General features: G+C 35.2%; 1 protein-coding gene across 1 annotated transcript in view; it reads right to left on the bottom strand.

The window, feature by feature from the left end:
* The window catches only part of LOC140158906 (synaptotagmin-4-like), a 78,423-nt gene extending 62,424 nt beyond the window's left edge, over positions 1–15,999 (bottom strand). Inside the window, exon 1 of the mRNA XM_072182175.1 lies at positions 15,307–15,999. Coding sequence (XP_072038276.1) covers positions 15,307–15,352 — 46 coding nt within the window. The 5' untranslated portion in view covers positions 15,353–15,999. The remainder of the gene's footprint in view (positions 1–15,306) is intronic.
* Between the last annotated feature and the right edge of the window lie 8,517 nt (positions 16,000–24,516).

The raw sequence follows: 24,516 nt of genomic DNA, 5'->3' as shown, positions 1-24,516 counted from the left end.
GGAGACGCATACAGGAAACGACACGACGACACTGCTTGCTTTTTTCACTGTCAACTGAGGATTGCATGTAGAGTTTAATCTAATTTTGCGTTATATTCACACATGATTTGATAACTTATACCAACAAGAGCCTGCATCATTGTTTTTGAAAGACTTATGCTTAATGAATTGTCTTTATTCTCAATATTATGTACGAGACAAATTTTTACTGCGTAACTTCATGTGTAAAGGCAACATTAATAGACTAAAGCGTATCTCGATTTTGACTATACAGGACATAGATGTAAATACCGTGGAAGGTGGTCCGTGTAATTATTCCCCAATATTATGAAAATATGCGTTTCTGACCATTTTAAGCTGGCACATATTTGACCATTTTAGCATAACGCAATTGCAAATTTGCGCATTTGTCAAGAGAGCAATCTTTTGTTACGATATTTTAAGTTTCGGTTTGCTAGATGCGGGATAGGATGTATCTCGTTTTTACAATAACGACATTCGCTCTGGTAACAAAGTAGTTATGGCAAAAAAACGTGTTTATGAATAAATCGAGGCTTATTTGCAACAGAAAATTAAACAACTTTATACCTTTATGTATTTCAACCATTGAAGCAAATCACATTTTACGAAATGTAAGCCAATGTAGCTCATATTCCCACAATATTCCCATTATGATAATGATTACGAGCAAAAATAATCTCCATGATAATGCTTTTAAATAATTCAGACATTGAGGCATTTGTTAAGTGGTACTCATGATATAGTTGAAAATACGTTAAGGTGAAATGTTTTCAGGACAAAGTACTCATCAGAATTTCTTACTATATGCAAATAATACATTAGTAACACACGAAAGCTAATACATTCTGAGGCTCGGAATAGCTTTTCACCACGTGTCAGCTTATTGCCACGACGTCTTTCAAAGCATTATAAGTTCATCAGAGAAAACCAAATGATGAAATACCTAATTCACTGATGACAAAATCGATTCTGTCAGAATAGAAATGTGTTTCAATCTCAAATATACTTTAATTACTATACTTTTGATGCGATAGAAGCTAGCAATTATTCCAGCAATCCGCATATATATTTGGACAACGATATCACCATTAATTGAAAGTATCTTTCATTCAAACATAGCAATAGAGCGTCATTAACATTTGATGGTCAACTTTATAATAAAATTGTATTGAAACTTGTTGTCAGTGGTGTAGCGTGGGTCATCCGAGTGGGGGGGGCACCGGCCAGGATTTGGGGGCACCGGGTCTGATTGGGGAGGCACAAGCCGTTTTTTGGCCATTTTCCCATGGGATTTTCTAAAATTTGCAGTCGATTGGGGGAGAGCACGTACCCCCCCGTGCCCATATGACGCTACGCCACTGCTTGTAGTACTAGCTTGACGTAAAGCAATCAAACATTTCATTTCATTAAAATCAACTTCCAATTCGACATTTTCAAAATAGTTAATCAAATGTGCGTGGTCTTTATTAAGTTCTTTTTTTACGCTACCAATTCCAGGGCACAAAAATAGAGCCATGTTTCAGAATTAAATTAAAGTGATTTCATGCAATGGAGAAGTGTGTATTCAGTGCATTTACATAGGTGTATATTATCAAAAATGTGCTGTACCTATCTTTTGAATACAATTATAGTTATGATTTGATTGTACATCTACGTGATATACCGTGACATTGAAATTTGTGAGTAAATTTCTTAATTAAACCAGCCATCGGTACCACAACAGACTAGGAAGAGCTTAAAGTCCAAAATGAGTTAAGCTGTTTAGACTGTTGTAACTTGAGGCCATTTTGCCTGAACACGATTTCTACCTAAACATAACATCCCTAGATGATCGTAGAGTGCATTGAATGACGTGCCAAAACGTCTATGAAAATTATCAAAAGAAAATGTCAACCCTCTTCGCGATGAGGTCGAGTCGCGAGTATGTGTTCACGTCTGTATTTTATAACTGCACCAGAATAAATAGTATATAATGAGTACAAACAGTCCTAGCCCTGGCCGTGATTTTTGTTTGTATTATCAATTAAGCCTGATTACAAAGCCTGATTTTTTCAACTTATCTGACATTTTGCAGAATAAAAATAATTCCTGTATGGGCCTCATGGAAGAATAGAGGATTGTAAAACAAACCAAACTGAAACAATATTTACACCAATAAGTGAACGTTTAAATTAATAATAATAATAATTATAAAAAACTCCAATTTAAGTCATTCTGGCCAATTTTGGAAACAAGAATACAAATTCCAGGTATCGACAACCGCTAGGTTTTCCTTTAACGTTCCAATTTCCATTTTTGTTTTTACCCTTGATGTCATGCTCAAGACTTTCATTTTGTCATGCTCCATCGTTGTCATAGATGGGTAGTCATCTGCAGGTCAAGTCTCCGGATAAGGTTACCGTTACGGGGCTTTAGATCACAATAATTGAATCACAGCAGACGCAGATAAAATAAACCACCTATCTCATTATCTCGACATCATTGATGGACAAGGTGCTCTAAGATATATTATATTCCAACCACGGAAATAATAGCATAGTGGTCAGCACTATTTAGTCAGGCATTTTAATAGCGTTGAATAACACTATGGTAAATAGAATATTTTGTAATTAGGCATGATATATACTTTCTCTAGTTGAATTGAATAACTTACAAGTCGGTAAAGCAGTTTTTCTTAAGCTTTGTAGACCTGGATACAGACATCAATTAGTTATGCGATGAAGAAGATGCACATGTCATTAGAAAACAGAAAGGAGGACGGATGTATCCGGTCGTTGACTTCATGCTAGCAAAACAATATCCTGATTTGGTTTTCTAAATATAAACAGCACTTAAAGCCGACGTAATATTTTTAGTCTATGCCAAAATATGAAATGCGGCATTTATCATATACGAGTATAGAAATAATTATGTGATGTTGACCTTTTCCCACTGGGGGAAATTGCATCCGGTAAATATAATTGTTAAAAATATCGGAATTTTCATTTCTTTATGATCATCGTCGATATCGTGAAAATTTATAGGAACATGAATTAACATGTCTACCATTCATTTCATAGATTTTTCTTAATGGTTTATAAAATCATTAATTTATTGTCAAACCCGTTCACGATCATGTCACGATACGAATATGTTACATGCAAGTTGGTGAACTGTCTCATTTGGGAATAATAATGGCTCAGGAGAAAGAAAATTGAAAATAACACTGAATCTTTATGTTAATATCAAATTAATTGAGAGAGAAAAGTCTGGTCCTTCAATAGCCAAGCTTTTTTGTAGCCCATAGCAAGCTACTTTTAACTATATTAAAGAGAAAGCCCCACCAGAGCAGTTCTTCTGGGGTGTACCAAACCTGCCTGGTTATCAAATTAACAAGGTTATCTCTGAATTTGAAAAGTGATAATTGATGCAATAGCATTAAAACATCACACTTTGAGCACCTGTCAAATTCCGAGATAACTTTGTCACTGATTAATTTGATAACAGGCAGGTTTGGTTCACCCCAGAACTACTCTGGCTGGGCTTTCTCTTTAAGTAGACACTTTTCAATGTGAGCATTGATATATTAGTTCCAAAATAAAGTAGCAGCTATGAAGAAATATGATTATTGAAAAAAGAAAAATGAGTAAATATAGAATTTGAAGGAAGCGACTTGAAACGCCTCTGCATGTAATTTTGCACACAAGACAAGCCTAAGGTATGTTTCATTATAATCCGTATTTCCTGCAGATGATGCATCATGATTTTCACCCCAGGAAAAGTATTTTAAACACCGACCATTTCAATTTTGTATCACCTCGAAAAGTATCTTTAAAATATCAGCCATTTTGAATTCTTCAAACGGACTTGAATATTTTGCCTAGATTGGTCCCCAATCCCTGTACATAATCAATGGTAAACATGACTTCAGCAGAAGGCACTTACGTATTTGTAAGTGGTTTACATGAGGCTGTATAAAATTTCAAGATGTTAAAATTCATTTTCAGATTCAAAGGACTGTTGAACGAATACTAGGACTGTTTATACGCATTTAATCAAGATAATATACAATATTGATAAAAATGTCGAAGTTTTAGGTAGACCCATGCGGCATCAGCGCAGAGAATGTAACTCGTCAATCCGCTGTTTTCTAAAGGGCATACATATATTTCAATTTTACTAGCTAGCAGAGTAGCAAGAGATACGAATATCGTTGAAACCTACGTACATAGGTTAGCATTTACTGCATGTGTCGTTGTAAATTTTAAATTCAGCATTGTGATTTGGAGATGTATGCATAATATTATATATTATCATGAAAGAACTCTGTAAATTTATGTAAATTACTGTCAAGCTATTTATTACCTTAATGAATTTGAAATAATTAAAATTCACAAACAGGTGACAAATATTGTAATAAGTAAATGAAATGAATATTCATTTTGCTATCTGCTTCATATCATATTTTCACAACCTGTCTTTGCATATCAAAATTGCATCATACCATGCATTGTCTCAAATGGCAAACCTCGATACACACTTTTTAACATTATTTATATCAAAATTATACACACCACGCCGAGACCAATCCTATCATGATAATATGAAATTATCGATTTCCCATATCTTTACCTGACATCTCTATTGTACGTGTCTGCTATATGTGTAACCTGACGTAAATGCTGTCTATAATATAGCCTAGTACATACACCAAAAGTGAATTCCAAAACCAATTAAATGATATCAAGTGTATGAAATACTAAACCATTTGCAAGAACAGAGTGTATAATATGGAGCAGCATGTTCAGTAAAGCTTATCTTTTGGATCTCAAGTTCCCCTCAGACTTCTTTTATCACCTTTCAAACTGATATGCATTGGAAATGCATCCTTAAGAAAGTCGAGCTCATTAGATTTAATGTGTGTACTGAGCATGCAACCTTTCCCTAGCCTTTAGCAGATTTTTACAATACATTACCTTTATTGCATTCCATACATGAAAACCTTCCTCACAACGGCAATTATAGAATTTAGCATTTGACGTGAACTCGGGATATGAATAGAACGTCATGTAGATCAGTTTGTAAGACTATTTTCAACATGGCGCTAAAGGACTTACCCACACGCCATTAAACCTCACACATCAACGACAGTGTCAGGCACGTGTACACCGAATGATTGATGAAAGTCGTGTATTATCCACCTACAACAAATTTAAATCGAATCAAAACAATTTGGACAACAAGCTATAGCTTAACTAAAGACCAAATATCACCTGTTAGATCATGGAAGTATACTTGTACGGTTAGATCATACTTTTGAAGCTAAGATATCCTTCAGCAACAAACAGGATTTAAATTCGGGAAAAGACGCTGTTTTGAAAACATCATAAAAAAGAGGTGAAAATTATAAACAGTCAACACACTTACATCAATATAAAAGTGTAGGGGTGGGGTACCGGTTGAGTGCCTGCGTATTTGTTGTGTCTGAGGTGTCAAAAATGGTTCATTGGATACCCAAGCATGGGAGGCGGAAACCTGGAAGACCTGCTCTGACCTACATTGACATTCTGGAAGATGACACTGGACTGGAGGCAACAGACTTCAAGACAGCAATGGAGGACAGGAAGTTGTGGAAAGCCATCACAGTTCGAGGACACCACTCGAATTAAGCAAGTAAGCTGAGGTGTGCGTGTGAGATGCGAGCAACAGAGAGCCAGATTGTATTCTAATTAATTCCTGGTCTCAATTATTTGCCTTTTTAAAGACTATTTTGTCCTTGAGGAAACCAGGAGTTTGGAAAACGACATTAACGTGATTAATATAATTATTAATATATTAATGTGCTAATTTGTACAGGGGTGCGGTGGGTGTGGAGTGTGGAGTGTGACTGAGGGGTGTGGGTGAGGCAGGGGTGGGGGTGCGAGCGTATAAGCTATATCTGTCAAGCATGAATGACGCTAGTGAATCATTTTTCAATTTCTTTTTGAGAGAATATCCTGGGTTCGGAAAACGCACGGTAATATTGCATTTGCTTATGAGTCAAATCTCTGAGGATTGACCTGGTAATACGTGTATAAAATAAGAAGTGGGAAGTGTAATAATCAAGAATGTCAGGACCAAAAGTCAAGAATACACATGCGTATTTAACAATACCCACAAAGGAGTTACCGTCCATAGTGAAGGGCTCTCCGGATTCACCGTCTGACAAATATCTGTTAAGCCTCGGTTGTTATTATTGAAAAAATGAAACATTGCGCCAATAGACTAATGAAACTGTTACTGGGCGGACATAAACCTTAAAAGTGAAGTCGTGACAGCCAGTTACAATGTAACCGGATCTGGGGCGGACCGTATTATCTGCATGAAAAAATACACTATTTCAAAGAAAATGAACCGACTTTATTTTCTTGTTTGTTGTTGTGTGTATTCCGCCTGTAACTCGTGACCTAAGAGAGCTGGAATCGAGATTATCCTAAGAAATTGCAAATGGCCTCAAGTTTATGAAGTTACCAAATGGGTCCTTACATACATCCAATTTCTGTGGTCCTTATTGGTTTGGGCGCTACAGGTGTTTACAAAAAGGATAGAAGAAGAAAAGGACTAAGCAAAATATCTGCGTATGTGTCATGATGCCTACACTCTAATTTTGTACTATTCATTTAAAAAAATAGAATCCCAACTTTTTTTTTGATCCCGTAACTTTTCGTTTTGATGAGATATACAGTTCATTTTGATTAGGTTTAATATCACTTTGAACCGACAATCTTATCAAAATGAATAGTTTCCGTTTTATTTTAACAAGTAAGCCCAACAATTCAAATTGACAAGATCTCCAACTCATTATTTGACAAAATACTCATTTCATTTTGACAAGATTCTTTTAAGTCTCCCTCTGACAAAACAAACTATCAAATTTGATTGTTTTTGGTCATTTTTGACAAGACAAGACTAAAATTGGATAAGTTTGGTCATTTTTGAAAAGAATCTATTCATTATTTTAAATGACAAGGCAATCTGTTCAAATTTTATGCGTTTCTTGTCATTTTAATGAGAAAATCCGATTCATTTTGAAGAGAAATAAGTTATGTCCTCATCTGAATAATTTCCTTTGTCATATTTGACAAGTTTCTATTCAAAAATGAGTAGATCGTTTTAAGAGTGTATGTGTCACAAGCATTGATGAATACACACTTCATGTCGTATTAAAATTATATGTTTCATGCGTACCATATGGCCATGCTAAAAATAGTGGACTGAAATGTTCTGTCAGAATGGAAATGTGTTTCAATCTCAAATATACAACGATATCACCATTAATTGAAAGTATCTTTCATTCAAACATAGCAATAGAGCATCATTAACCTTTGATGGTCAACTTTATGATAAAATTCTATTGGGCTATTCCATTTAAAATCCACACTCCCCCTGTGGAAGATTTTGGAAATATCTTTCACAGGGGGAGTATGGATTTCAAATGAAATGAACAGCAGCTCCATTTGCAACTCACCCTCCCTCTGTGGAAGATTCAGATTGAATCTTTCTCAGAGGGTGTATGAAATTCAAATGGAGCTGCATTATGTGTTCATTCCATTTGATATTCTTACTCCCCCTGTGGAAGATATTTCCAAAATCTTCCACAGGGGTAGTGTGGATTTTAAATGGAATAGCCCATTGAAACTTGTACTAGCATGACGTAAAGCATCAAACATTTCATTTCATTAAAAATCAACTTCCAATTCGACATTTCCAAAATAGTTAATCAAATGTGCGTGGTCTTTATTAAGTTCTTTTTTTGTGCTACCAATTTCAGTGCACAAAAATAGAGCTATGTTTCAGAATTAAATTAAAGTGATTTCATGCGATGGAGAAGTGTGTATTCAGTGCATTTACATAGGTGTATATTATCAAAAATGTGCTGTTACTATCTATTGAATACAATTGATTTGATTGTACATCTACGTGATATACCGTGACATTGAAATTTGTGAGTAAATTTCCTAATTAAACCAGCCATCGGTACCACAACAGACTAGGAAGAGCTTTAAGTCCAAAGTGAGTTAAGCTGTTTAGACTGTTGTAACTTGAGGCCATTTTGCCTGAACACGATTTCTACCTAAACATAACATCCCTAGATGATCGTAGAGTGCATTGAATGACGTGCCAAAACGTCTATGAAAATTATCAAAAGAAAATGTCAACCCTCTTCGCGAAGAGGTCGAGTCGCAAGTATGTGATCAAGTATGTATTTTATCTGCACCAGAATTAATAGTATATAATGAGTACAAACAGTCCTAGGCCTGGGCGTGATTTTTGTTTATCTTATCAATTAAGCCTGATTACAAAGCGTGATTTTTTTAAACCTATCTGACATTTTGCAGAATAAAAATCATTACTGCATGGGCCTCATGGAAGAATAGAGGATTGCTTGTATTATCCACTGAATTGGAAAATGAGTGACCCAGGTTGAAGAAGAAATAAAATAAAATAAACCAAAACAAACAGTTGTTGAAGCATGAATATTTACACCAATAAGCGAAAAAAAATCCTCAAATTTAAGTCATTCTGGCCAATTTTTGAAACAAGAATACAAATTCCAGGCATCGACAACTGTTAAGTTGTCCTTTAACCTTGGTTTTTCATAAATTCCAATTTCCATTTTTGTTTTCACCCTTGATGTCATGCTCAAGACTTTCATTTTGTCATGCTCCATCGTTGTCATAGATGGGTAGTCATTAGCAGGTCAAGTCTCCGGATAAGGTTACCGTTACGGGGCTTTAGATCACAATAATTGAATCACAGCAGACGCAGATAAAATAAACCACCTATCTCATTATCTCGACATCATTGATGGACAAGGTGCTCTAAGATATATTATATTCCAACCACGGAAATAATAGCATAGTGGTCAGCACTATTTAGCCAGGCATTTTAATAGCGTTGAATAACGCTATGGTAAATAGAATATTTTGTAATTAGGCATGATATATACTTTCTCTATTTGAATTAAATAACTTACATGTCGGTAAAGCAGTTTTTCTTAAGCTTTGCAGACCTGGATACAGACATCAATTAGTTATGCGATGAAAAAGATGCATGTCATTAGAAAACAGAAAGGAGGACGGATGTATCCGGTCGTTGACTTCATGCTAGCAAAACAATATCCTGATTTGGTTTTCTAAATATAAACAGCACTTAAAGCCGACGTAATATTTTTAGTCTCTGTCAAAATATAAAATGCGTCATTTATCACATACGAGTATACGAGAAATAATTATACGATGTTGACCTTTTCCCACTGGGGGATATCGCATCCGGTAAATATCCAATGTTGTTAAAAATATCGGAATTTTTATTTCTTTATGATCATCGTCGATATATCGTGAAAATTTATAGGAACATGAATTAACATGTCTGCCAATGATTTCATAGATTTTTCTTAATGGTTTATAAAATCATTAATTTATTGTCAAACCCGTTCACGATCATGTAACGATAGGAATATGTTACATGCAAATTGGTGAACTGTCTCATTTGGTAATAATAATGGCGCAGGATGGCTATAAAGAAAATTGAAAATAACGCTGAATATTAATGGTAATATCAAATTAATTAAGAGATAAAAGTTTGGTACTCCACTACCCAACCTTTTTATAGCCCATAGACTCAGTTCTTCTTTTTACGTCTGTGGTTCTTCTGGGGTGTACCAAACCTGTCTGGTTATCAAATTAATCAGTGACAAGGTTATCTCTGAATTTGGCATGTGCTAATTGAAGCAATAGCATTAAAATATCACACCATGAGCACCTGCCAAATTCCGAGATAACCTTGTCACTGATTAATTTGATAACAGGCAGGTTTGGTTCACCCCAGAACTACTCTGGCTGGGCTTCCTCTTTAAGTAGACACTTTTCAATGTGAGCATTGATATATAAGTTCCAAGATAAAGTATAGCAGCTATGAAGAAAACTGATTATTGAAAAAAGAAAAATAAGTAAATACAGAATTTGAAGGAAGCGACTTGAAACGCCCCTGCATCTAATTTTGCACACAAGACAAGCCTAAGGGATGTTGCATTATAATCCGCATTTGCGGTAGATGATGCATCATGATTAGCACACCACCTCTGATTTTCACCCCAGAAAAAGTATTTTAAACATCGACCATTTCAATTTTGTATCACCTCGAAAAGTATCTTTAAAATATCAGCCATTTTGAATTCTTCAAACGGACTTGAATATTTTGCCTAGATTGGTCCCCAATCCCTGTACATAATCAATGGTAAACATGACTTCAGCAGAAGGCACTTACGTATTTGTAAGTGGTTTACATGAGGCTGTATAAAATTTCAAGATGTTAAAATTTATTTTCCGATTCAAATGACTGTTGAAGTAATACTAGGACTGTTTATACGCATTTAATCTAAGATAATATACAATATTGATAAAAATGTCGAAGTTTTCGGTAGACCCATGCGGCATCAGCGCAGAGAAGGTAACTCGTCAATCCGCTGTTTTCTAAAGGGCATACATATATTTCAATTTTACTAGCTAGCAGAGTAGCAAGAGATACCAATATCGTTGATACTCACGTATATAGGTTAGCATTTACTGCATGTGTCGTTGTAAATTTTAAATTCAGCATTGTGATTTGGGGATATATGCATAATATATATTATCATGAAAGAACGCTGTAAATTTATGTAAATTACTGTCAAGCTATTTATTAGCTTAATGAATTTGAAATATTAACATTCACAAACAGGTGGCAAATTACAGTTAAAAATTGTAATAAGTAAATGAAATGAATATTCCTTTTGCTTTCTGCTCAATATCATATTTTCACAACCTGTCTTTGCATATCAAAATTGCATCATACCATGCACTGTCTCAAATGGCAAACCTCGATACACACTTTTTAACATTATCTATATCAAAATTATACACACCACGCCGAGACCAATCCTATCATGATAAATATGAAATTATCGATTTCCTATATCTTTTACCTGACATCTCTATTGTATGTGTCTGCTATATGTGTAACCTCACGTAAATGCCGTCTATAATATAGTACATAATACACCAAAAGTGAATTCCAAAACCAATTAAATGATATCAAGTGTATGAAATACTAAACCATTTGCAAGAACAGAGTGTATAATATGGAGCAGCATGTTCAGTAAAGCATATCTTTTGGATCTCAAGTTCCCCTCAGACTTCTTTTATCACCTTTCAAACTGATATGCATTGGAAATGCATCCTTAAGAAAGTCGAGCTCATTAGTTTCTGATTTAATGTGTGTACTGAGCATGCAACCTTTCCCTAGCCTTTAGCAGATTTTTACAATACATTATCTTTATTGCATTCCATACATGAAAACCTTCCTCACAACGGCAATTATAGAATTTAGCATTTGACGTGAACTCGGGATATGAATAGAACGTCATGTAGATCAGTTTGTAAGACTATTTTCAACATGGCGCTAAAGGACTTACCCACACGCCATTAAACCTCACACATCAACGACAGTGTCAGGCACGTGTACACCGAATGATTGATGAAAGTCGTGTTATCCACCTACAACAAATTTAAATCGAATCAAAACAATTTGGACGACAAGCTATAGCTTAACTAAAGACCGAATATCACCTGTTGGATCATGGAAGTACTTGTACGGTTAGATCATACTTTTGAAGCTAAAATATCCTTCCGCAACAAACAGGATTTCAATTCGGGAAAAGACGCTGTTTTTAAAACATCATTAAAGAAAGAGGTGGAAATGGAAATTATAAACAGTCAACACACTTACATCAATATAAAAGTGTAGGGGTGGGGTACCGGTCCCCGGGTACCGGTTGAGTGCCTGCGTATTTGTTGTGTCTGAGGTGTGCGTGTGAGATGCGAGCAACAGAGAGCCAGATTGTATTTTAATTAATTCCTGGTCTCAATTATTTGCATTTTTAAAGACTATTTTGTCCTTGAGGAAACCAGGAGTTTGGAAAACGCACATTAACATGATTAATATAATTATTAATATATTAATGTGCGAATTTAAATTTGTACAGGGGTGGGGTGGGTGTGGGGTGTGACTGAGGGGTGGGGGTGTGTAGGTGAGGCAGGGGTGGGGTGCGAGCGTATGCTATCTGTCAAGCATGAGTGACGCTAGATCATTTTCAATTTTGCCAATCTTTTTGAGAGAATATCCCGGGTTCTGAAAACGCCCGGTAATATTGCATTTGCTTATGAGTGAAACCTCTGAGGATTGACCTGGTAATATACGTGTATAAAATAAGAAGTGGGAAGTGAAATAATCAAGAATGTCAGGACCAAAAGTCAAGAATACACATGCGTATTTAACAATACCCACAAAGGAGTAGCATAGTGAAGGGCTCTCCGGATTCGCCGTCCAACAAATACCTGTTAAGCCTCGGTTGTTATTATTTAAAACATTGCGCCAATAGACTAATGAAACTGTTACTGGGCGGACCTAAACCTTAAAAGTGAAGTTTTGATGAGATATACTGTTCATTTTGATTATGTATATTATCACTTTGAACCGACAATCTTATCAAAATGAATAGTTTCCGTTTTATTTTAACAAGTAACTATTCAAATTGACAAGATCTCCAACTCATTATTTGACAAGATTACTCATTTCATTTTGACCAGGTTCTGTTAAGTCTCCCTCTGACAAAACAAACTATTAAAATTTGATTGTTTTTGGTCGTTTTTGACAAGACAAGACTCAAATTTGATAAGTTTGGTCATTTTTGAAAAGAATCTATTCATTATTTTAAATGACAAGGCAATCTGTTCAAATTGTATGAGTTTCTTGTCATTTTAATGAGAATATCCGTTTCATTTTGAAGAGAAATAAGTTCTCATCTGCATAGTTTCCTTTGTCATATTTGACAAGTTTCTATTCAAAAATGAGTAGATCGTTTTAAGAGTGTATGTGTCACAAGAATTGATGAATACACACTTCATGCCGTATGAAAATTATATGTTTCATGCGTACAATATGGCCATGCTGAAAATAGTGGACTGAAATGTGCAAATTATTTGTATAAAATTTTCATCTTCTCTGGTATAAAGCAAGAAACGTTCGTATTTGTTATCACACCTATTCCGGGCATTTATTCTATTTCTATTGCGGTTCGCACAATGTTAGTGGAAAGTTAGCTAAACCGCAAAATGTAACATAATCTCAACACGATTGATTGATCCGGATTCTCTACTTTCAGTAAACTCGCTACTTTATATCGAGGGCTTGGAGCCAGAACTACCTATGTCCATTTGTTTTCTCAATTACATGTTACTCATTTCGGCAAAAATTGGACGGTTAATTATGCCCTCCATAGTAAATGCAAGTGACTTTGGGGTATATGCATGGTCACTTGCGTCTAACTAACTGTTTAAGTGACCATGTATACCCATAAGTCACTTGCATTTATTTTGGAGGGCATAATAAACCGTCCATTTGTTGCCGAAATGAGTAACATGTAATTGAGAAAACAAATGGACATAGGTGATTCTGGCTCCAAGCCCTCGATATAGTATACATCTGAAGTTAACCCTAAACCAATTCGGGTAAATTAAACTATTTAGACATTGGCACACTTTCAGCGAAAATTAATTTCACCACAAAATGTGCGTAAAAATGGTAGGCCTAGTAATTAAATAAGGCGAAGCGTTTATTTATGTTGGTTTATGATAAACATATCATTGATAATAACACGCGAACTTAAGGGAAATGTTTCAAAAGTTCACCTTTCAAAGATAAGAAACAGTAAACAAAACTTAGTTGCTGGTCAACATTGAAAACGAAAAAAACAAAAACAATACAAATACGAAAAACCCAAACGATGACGTAAAATACACACGAAAGTATCCTTATATTTCAGGAATATATCTCCACAAATAACTAAAGCAATAAGATAATCTACAAGTTCATTAAAACAAAGTAAATTAATACACTTTACAGCTAAAATAAACCATTCCAACTTGGCATTTTTAAGAACAACTAAATTAAAAGCAGATTGAGATTCACTAACACATTTGGAAAAACAGAAGAAGAACCGCCATAGGATCCTTGGAGCATACAAAGGGGTAGTCTTCGCTAGCTATGCTTGGAATGTATGGTACCATATGTTTCCATATGGTTACGTAACTAACAAATGCCCCTCAAAATATGGTAAAATCTTACATATTTTCAAAAAGTCCACTAATGCATTTTTTTCTGCATATTTCCACTTTGCACTTATGATTTTTAAAATGTTTGTTTTAAATTTTGCTAAGCATGATCAGTCGTGGGCTCTGCGAAAAGTTTCAGCAGATTGCTTCAGAATGTAGAATGACGTCATTAAAAAAATACAAATTGATAAACTGTTTCACTCGCGTTATCGACTTTTAGTAAGCGTTCTCTTTAATGAATTCATTAAGAGAAACAATTAGAGTGCATCCAGGTAATTAAGATATATTAGTGTAATAGGTCATGTAACGTCACTGGTCTATATTCCAAATTTTAGAATATAATTATGTTTGCTTAGAAGGCGGCCTGGTCACTAACTGCTGAACTTCATCGATGTGGAAAAACTAAATCCAATGGAGGCCATTTCTAATTAGTCATGCTCCAATATCTTATTTCAAATCATGTATTTGAATGAAGTAAGTCAAACTTTGGATCTAGAAAAGATATGCTTGAACTTGTTTGCTAGGTGCGTTATAATACCATATGGTTTGGTTCTCTAAGTACACCATATAAAGCAGAAACAAATCTATCAAAATTGAATTTTATAAAATGTATTGCAATTAAACAAGGTATCACGTTTATCATAAATTAAGTAGAAACATATTGTCTAAATATCTTTGAAACAATAATCGCAGATTACATATTTGCGAGAAAGAAGAGTATACAGTATACAAGCGTTTGAGAAATGTAGATACTCTTTCATTCCATGTGAAATGATTTTGGTAGGATATAATGTGGTCATTTTTGCAGACTATTTTTCTTGATTTATCAATTTAAAATGATACTTAACGCTAGATGAATGTCGTTTGCAGGTGATCCATCATAATCCGCGACAAGTTCGATACATTTTGCTTTTGTTTTGTCACACCAATAGAGTATATTTAATACAACAAACTCATTATGATACTGAAACGCGTTATGCGGCTCGGCTTTGCAGAAGTGTTGCTCAATATTTGACTTAAAATATGCAAGGCTATGTTTGAGATAATGTTAAGATAATGCATATTAATTGATTGTTTACAGTTTGCTTTTCTTTAATATATACAAAATACTTACGGGTTCCATGTGGTATATTTGGGCTCTCAAGATTAACGCCAGGCATTTTGAATAAATATGTTCCTCACGAGTCACAAAAATATATTTACAGAATATATACAATATCGAAGCTTTTTCGTCTAATCTCCTTTAGTTTCAGTTATTTGTATTGAAGAAAAGTCCTGTTTTTCTGAAACATATGTCGTTAATCCTGGTAAAATATCAAGTCCCCGGATGTAGTCCAAATTGTTGACAGGTGAGTCTGTATAAGTATAGCCTTAGGTTGCGTCGAAAGAAATGAAACAATTTGAAGATGATGATAATCAGATGAAATATTCCAAAATTTCCAGTTGTTGTTGTCTTGTATTTTTTTCTCGGCTGCGGTTACGTGGTGATGTTCCAAAGGTTGTTTTCTACATACGTTAAGTCTCCATTATGCGCTATCAGTCAACTGAATAGACAATCCTGCTACGTCGTGTTCACACAACTCTCAATCAATATCACGAGTCTTAAAATGTCTCTTGGTTCGTTGAATTTTTGTTCCTTTTCCTTAATATTCTGTAATTAACCCATGAGGAATGGGTTGAAAACCCCCAACGATGTTTACTTGTTAACCTAAACCGTATAGTTTAAAGAATGTGAATATAATGTCGCGTTTATGTACAAGAAAATTATCTTCTTAAGCGAAAAAGGTTGCACAGCCCGCCGTTGGGCTCAGAGTGATGATAACTAAAATGCACGCAGCGCGTGCGAGCAACTCTAGTTTCTCATTCACTATTCGTCTTGGAACGTACCAATATTTCTCCTGACGGGGAACACCATACATAATTAAGCCTCGACTGTGTTTCAGTGCTAATTGCTCTTTAATACACACGCGCGCTTGTGTAGCAATTAGTAGCGCGATGTTTAGAAATATTATCATAATAAATAAATTAGTAGGTTTAATAAATAAAGCGGCAAATAAAGTGAGTAAGAGCGTGAATACTTTGTCTCGTTTATGGATTCAGAAAACATATTAAACACATAATGGAATTTTATACAAATACATAGCAGGTCCTGGTAAGACTACGGTATATAATATTCGGCTTTATAAGAAACAGCATTAGGCTATGATAATGTAATGTTTGTAAGCAAGAACAACACTTGTTATAACCACTTTTGAAACACAAATATATTATTAATCATTGTATTGTGGCTACAAAATTAAATATCCTTCAAACGTTTTTAAAGCACTTTCAAAATAAGTCGTTTGGTGGTATATTGTTTTATTTTTCTTACTGCTGCTGTTGTTGTCGTGTTCCCAAATCTATATACAACAATAACCTTTTATAATGTCGGCGGGATGAATATAATCACACGAATCCTACTTATATGTGTAAAAATGTGTCAAATGAGTAAAGAATTACTCAATGTTGAGTAAATTTTTACTCAACAGTTGAGTTGTGACCTATAATGAGCTCAATGTTGAGTAATTTTTTACTCAACTGTTGAGCTGTGACCTTTTTCCTCAGTGTTGAGTAAAATATTTTTTACAGTGTAAACTGCGATGAAATAAGGTAATTAATTCAAAGTGACAACTAGCAAGCAACCAGACTTGATGATATCTAAAATCAGTTGACGTGAGCACACACAATGAAATTTTAATAAGCAGTCATTTATGAAATAGTGATTTGGATACATAGAGCATAATTACATAGAATGAGAGCATATTTCTTGGGAAAGCCGTGGGCAAACACGGTTTAATGTACCCACTTACTAACGTCATGCATCTATGCGCTGTGCATAATGTTAATGACAACTATATACACACAGCTTCAGCAATACTGCTGTTAACAGGTAGGTAGCTTCAATACCAATTAAACAATGAGCTACATGGGAACCATCCTTATGAGGTCAATTTCATTTTGCGCATAATTATTTATGCAAAAGGATATCAATCACGTGTAAACATTTCCTAATAATGTAAGTACATCGACCCCATTCCATGCCGGCATTCCACGCCACTGTATCCTAGCTCAAATCTTAAATTTAGCGATGTCTAATCTTACAATATTCTTTGCAGAGCTACATGTAGCGATCACATTTTGACACTCTTTCGTACCGGGCGAGCCTGCGAGCCCCGTACGTGTTAACATTATTTGTCGTTTCTAAGCTATGAATAAAACAATAATTAGTAAAGTAAAGTTGTGGGCCTGAAGCAAGCTGTTGTTATAATTCCAAAAACATATATTTAGGTTGTGTGCTCTGGAATTGGAAAAAATACAAAAACTTTTTGGTTTGAATTCTCTAGGCCTTTTGTCATACCATTGCTTCACTTTGGTTTGACCCTGTTTTAAGAATTCCCATAGTAATTTCAGTTGCTCGGTTAAGTCTATAGCATTTTCACCTATAAACCAAATGTATTGAATTAATTTCAATTAAGTGATGATTTTGTTCATATTAAATATCCATGTGTCATGTGTTTTGCACACCAAATGAGAACTTTCTATTCCTTTTAATTTTAAAGAGGAAGCCCCACCAGAGCAGTTCTTCTGGGGTGAACCAAACCTGCCTGTTTATAAAATTAATCAGGGACAATGTTATCTCTGAATTTGACAGGTTGATGTTAATTGATGTTTTAATGTTTTTGCATCAATTAGCACCTGTCAAATTCAGAAACATCCTTGTCACTGATTAATTTGATAACCAGGCAGGTTTGGTTCACCCCAGAAGAACTGTTGTGATGGGGCTTCCTCTTTAAAGAAAAAGTTAGTTAAAATGTGACATTTTTTAGTAAAAAATTAACAAAAATCCTTTACTTCGGATACCGTTGCCATGAAAACGGAATAAAACGCGCGGGTTTCAAATTTGCCAACATAGCAGAAAAGATTTTCTAGACACTTCTGTACATTTTGATACATGATTTGTCCTACGAACCCCTTAAATAGATAGAGCCCATTGGTCTCTAAGGCGTCTATATTGTTGTAATTTTTTGCTTTTAAGAAATAACACTGGGTCATCGTATGTTCTGTTCTCTTACAGTAATTGCAAGTTATTTTGGATTTAAAATCAGTCCCACTTTTTGGTTTAATATTTAAACCCTCTGATCACGAGGTCCCTTTACCAATCGCACTTTGCTGGGAAGTAAACTGATTTTTCCCTTCTTGGGTACTACCCTGATTTGCTTTGGGTTGGTTATGCATGTTCCCATATTTTTTTGTTATGACTTAAAGCCATATTATAACATTTGCTGAGGAAGACGCCCTCACTGAATTTTTAAAATTCCTTTTTTTACACGATTCAATTGTACTTTATTAAACCAATGTACCCTACAAAAATCAAGACTCTAAGTGCTGTAGTTTTGTCAAAATCCGTGATTTTGAATTAAAGGCTGATTCAGCGCTTTATTATTACGATGGAATTATTAGTCGAACGCATACACGATGTTCATAACACACAGTACGTCACGGCGTGCGGGACGGTGATATACACAACAAAGGGTCGTACCGACAACATGACCGAAGGAGTGGTACGTATTGGCGACATGTGCGCTGGTAGTAAATTCCAATTTTCTTTGCTTTGCCGTAGTTGTTCGGCTCAAAAATAAAAGGGATATATCTGACAGTAAAAGCTAACATTTTATGGCAAAGAAATGCTAATCTATTTTGTTTGAAAATGTTATAATATTGCTTTAATTAACTTAATCATTTCCAGTTTTTCTGTTTGGTCCATTTTTATTTTCTTCAGTTCTAACTTAATTTTCAACTCCTTCAATTTAAATGCATCCCCACCGATCTCAACTTTCCATTCCAACAAGAATTTATCAAAAAAGTCTTCCTGTACCAAAACATTAATCAAGGCATTTTTGACTACCTGCTTTCTAGTAGCTTGTTTTACATCCAACTTGTAATATTTGACAAATTCCAACAAATCAGGCCTTTTCAACACATCAAAATTCTCATAATTGCAAGAAACACTTCTACATTGAACCCCATATACTTTCACTTTGAAACTCAGTAAATTGATGTCAACTTTTTTGCAGTTTGATTCCCGAACGAGCCCCCAATTTTGTGGCAGTCACTAAAATGACCCAGGCCAAAATAACCTGCTACCGAGTTCACTCAACACTAAACACGCAATCACACTGGTTAATATAATTATAAAATAACTTATGAGTGTTTATTAAAATCTGGGATAACCCTTTCGGTTTAGGATATGGATTTTCTTCAAACTTACATACAATGTCAAAAATCGTCCCCTTTATGCATCTATTAACGTAAAAAATACCGTGTGCCGTATATACGGGCGAATGCATGTCCCGATATAAAAATGACGTTATTCGCCATTGCACTGACAATCAATTCGCCCCTGTACACGTTCATACCGAGCATTCATACTAATTAATCTTAATTAACATTACATATATATCTACGCCCATTATCATTCTTGACTTTGTGATGGTCTCACTTCTTGATCCAAGATCCGGCAATGTCCAAGATCCTGTCTACCCAAGGGATATCTCCGGTCTAAAGTATGACCATGTTTTCACTGTCCTAGCTGCTATGCTAGTGTTTTCCAAATGGTATTCTATGTTAACAGTAAGCTCCTCTGTCTGAGATCACTTAAGCAAGCTGTCTGCTTCACTTGACAGTCAGATAAAACACTACTTTAGTCCAGCAAAATACCATTATATCTCAGTCTGTCACTTCTTTGATTCGACAAGACAATCAAGCACAATTGGCTTTCACTACCGCCTTTGGCGTATTTTCTTCTCTCTAACACACAAGAACTGAGAACCGAAGTTTGAAGACTTCACACAATTATGGTAACTTTTGTACCACTACTGGCTAACACATAATTATTTAAAAGAGTTCCCTGTTGTAACTATAATCTGCTGCCTAATTGTTTTTATTCTCTAGTATATTTTGTTACCATTCTAGAATAATCATCACTAGTAGCATATTACATCGGTTCTAAATATAGCTCATTATCTCAACACAAGCCAATCAGAACCATACACATAATCTTCTTAGATATGTTTTTGTAATAGCGCCACCACTTCACCTTTCATACATTTCTACATATGACTAAATATGAGTTTCTTGTTCACTTGATTCATTAGCATTTTCCATTGAATTTCTAGAATATTCCATAACAAACAAAAATAAATATCAGAACAAGTGAGACCTATTAATGTGAAGACATAAGTTTTAACCAATATAAGTGAATATTTTGGGGGCACATAACAATACTTACTTTTAAGGGCTGTGCAATAATTATGAGCTGTGCGGTAAAATTTCCAAATTTTCAAACTTACCCCCCCCCCCCCCGACACCCTCCATTCTCAGCCTGCCAAAATTCGTTTGCCTTCCCTTTCGGCCAGTCAAAAAATCTTATCTTTACCCCTTGCACATGCCAAAATGTTTGTTTGGATCCCAATTTGCAAATCATTGTGAACGCAGCAAGCAGAAAATTTGCAAATCTTAAATGGGCTGGAAATACCATTGTGAACGTAGTGAGTAGAAAATTTTGCATATTTAAGCGTTTCTGTGTCGTTTCCCTAAGCCTTTTAAAGTGTTTTATTTAAATGCACCCCATACATGAGTGACAAAAACTGCATGCTCCCTCCCCCCAGATGATTGAAAAAATTCTCGCCTTCGCGAATTTTACCCTCCACGGGGCTCATAATTATTGCACAGGCCCTAAGACACAAACGCATGAAAATGTCTCGCAGCAGCCTGCACATTGCCGGTTCAGTGCGTTAAAACAAGACATACTGCAGTTACTGTCCATTTTCCAATACACAATACACAGTGCTCTCACCATTGACGGGTGAGCCTTACAAACAGTGTATGTTAGAGGTATAGGTCATTGACTAGTTAACGTCACTGTGTGAAAACTAACCGGCCGATATTTTTTGTACTCTCTGAAATTCTAGAAAATATAGTTTTGTCCTAAATTTTTAGCTAATTTTAGATGTTCGGAAATATTCGCACTTTTGTGTTTTAGTAAGGAAGGGCACGGCATGGCCTGCAAAATTCCCTTTGTAAATCGAATGCAACTTTTAGTGACTATCTCTCATTTTGTGGACCGGTCTCTTCGGAAGGGCATTTAAACTAAACCACTTGACGGACATTTTGTGTACTTGCTGTCAATCAAGAATAATGTATACATTACATGTAGGCTAAAAACGGAGTAGGTGGGGCATCTGCAAATGGTCGTACCTCCCTGATATGTAAATGACAGATAACAGCAAAAACAACTCCCAAATCTGTCCATAACTTTGGTCAGTGGAGAGGGTCAGGGAATTTTTAAGTGGGTGATTATTGATTGGCAAGTGACGTAATTGGGCATAAGTGCAGCCAACCATTCCATGTGGATGATGGACCAGACTTTTTTTGCTGGAGTAATTTCCTGTTAACCAGGTTTAAATACTGCAAAGGTTGAATCATGTTTGCTGTGCAGCATAACTGCACTATGAAAAGTCTCAGGTCGGCCTATGTTGAGGTTTTGATCATTTGACATCTAAATCATCTAGTTTCACCTGATATTGGTGGCGTTTAACTGTGAGAGTTCTGAGTATGTGAAAATTCCGCCCGAAAATAGTCATTTTCTTATTGAAAACCGTGTAATAGATTAGTGGTGTTGAACCATAAATGTCCAGTTAAAGAATATTTTTACGGATGCTATAGGCTACTATACATGCTATTTCACACATCATAATAAAGAGATTTAATTCAATTTCCCACTTCGTCGTAGATGGCGTCTGATCATTTAAGTTAAGACTTGACGATTTCCAAAATGTTTTATGGAACAAATAGCTGCAAAATGCAAGGTTAAAAACATCTGCGTATCAAGAGAGGGCATACATAACAACTATTTTACTTTCAGTATGACATGTATGACGGCCGGGGACGTGTCAACAACAGAGCTAAATGACTATGCCTGTATAGTCTATATGCATGCGTTTATTAAAGTTGAGCGGCAGAATCATGCAGAAAAAAGAAAAAGTTAGAGGGAGGAGGGGAGGGAGAGAGTGGATAGAGTGAAAGAGAGGGAGGGAGGGAGGGAGAGAGAGAAAAACACATTTAGGAAAAATAGCCTAATTTGTTGCTGGTTTCAATTTCAGACCATTTTAGCACAAATGAAGGTGAAATGTAGTAATTGATGTACCAGTTTGTACCTTTTTTTCTGGTTTAAAAGGAAGAAGTATAGTTTTATGTATTGTCGTACCTTTATTTTGCCAACTTATTTTTGCAGAAATCTGTTATGCTTGTTGTTATTCATTGTTTCATTTCTTTTCTGAAAATGTATGCTTTTATATATTTCTCACTTCTTATCATTACGTCGAGGTACAATAAAAAACATCTTATTTACTGCTTCGAGAAGGCATACGGACTAAAGCTCCAACGTACTCTTCAAACATATGGGGATCGTCCTTTCTCCAGCACAGTACCAATCTTTGGACCAGCTTATCGCTATCTCTTCGGAATGCCACACAACACCCAGCAAACACAAAAATGTTTTTAAAACATTAAACACATTTTAACCAAGATATATTTTGGGATTTGTTTTAGGTAAAAATGTTTAATAACATTAAATGTCTGGTTATATAAAGGTCATGAAAACGTTTTAAATCATTTTGTATGAAACACACTAAAACAATATCTTTAAAATGTTTTCAAAATGTTATTGTAAACTATTTTTTTGCAAACATTTTCTACCAAATATTTTGTCAACACTTAATTATCATTATGTTAAAATATTTGCAGTAGGTTATCAAAAATGTTTTTGAATGTTATGAAAACGTTTTATACCCTTTATATACCCTTTACATAACCCGACATTTAAACGTTTTCTGAAAACCTTTTATAACCTTTTGCGAATGACGTCGAAAACGTTTCGTGTTTGCTGGGCAGTTAACTAATTCAAGTCTCTGTTCAAGACATCATTATAATGTTGTATATATTTGTAAAGATGATTTATAATGTTTAATTTTGTGTTAGAAATATTGGTTTGTATTTATTGCATTAAAAACACTTCCGTTTGTAACGCATTCATTATTTATTATGATTTTTATTTGGACAGACACTCCAGAGAGCCTCATTCAATTTCAGCAATATCTCAACAGTGCCCATGACACCATTAAGTTCACCTTTGACTCTTCTACACACAGCATACCTTTCTAGACGCCATGGTCTCCAATAAGAACAAAAAGGTTTATACTAAGGTCTACAGTACGTCGACCGATTCACATCAATAACTAGGCTCAGAATCTTGATATGCATCTTATACATTCAAGAACCTAGTCTTCAGCCAAACTTGATTTACCATTAGAATCTGCTAACCAGAAGAAGCTGACGAACAACTTAAGAACCTAAATGAACATTTTATTAAACGCAATTAAATTTCTGGTTTAGACAGAACCCACTCATCAAATTCAACACCCACAAAGAAAAAAACCTAGCACCAGAGTGCCCTATATAGTCGCCACTTACAATCCTAACCTCAAAGCTATTTACAAAATCTTCTTACACGAATGCACTTACCTGAACTACACTCCCTGATATCTTGAAACAATTTTTTCCGGAGGGTTCCCTCACAACTTTCAGTCGCCCTATAAATCTAAGTCTCTACTTGTGATGACCAAGCTTCCATGTGCTGACGGTGAAGACCACCTGGCTCTTTTGCACTGGCAATGCGTCGTTTATCTTTAACACGTGAATGAACACCAGTTACATCAGCAGCTAAACCCAAAATGACTCGCATGTTGCTTTCACCCATCTGGCATTCCATGTGGTGAAATGATTGCTTGGAGCATTATGGGTCGAACTAGAGATGTCTATTGTTAAAAGCTGTTAAACAAGACCCACTCAGTAACTAGGCGCTTGAAACGATCGAATTCGGTGTTGAAATAAGCAAAATTTTTAGTTACACCTTTTCACTTCATAATTAATTTTCTCGGTCAAATGAAAAGCAATTATCATGATAATTGTCATTTCTTCGGTAAATGTCAGAAGAAAACTATAATGCTTGGTACTGCATATTTTTTTCAAACCCTGGTGTTAAACTTAGGTGTTTCGATTTTCACAGACTGCATTTAGCTCCGCGAGCTTTTTTCTGGGGTCAATATTTTTTGCTTTTCAAAGTAAAATAATTCGCTAACGAAAGATATTTCCCAACTTTCTAAAGCACATCCTATAGGGCTATATGTCATAGTTTTGTCAGAATTTCGGTTTTGATGGCACCATT

The sequence above is a fragment of the Amphiura filiformis genome, chromosome 8 (genome assembly GCF_039555335.1).
Source record: "Amphiura filiformis chromosome 8, Afil_fr2py, whole genome shotgun sequence".
NCBI classification, from domain to species: Eukaryota; Metazoa; Echinodermata; class Ophiuroidea; order Amphilepidida; family Amphiuridae; genus Amphiura; species Amphiura filiformis.
Note: the sequence above shows the minus strand (reverse complement) of the source record. Positions and strands in the feature narration are given on the sequence as shown.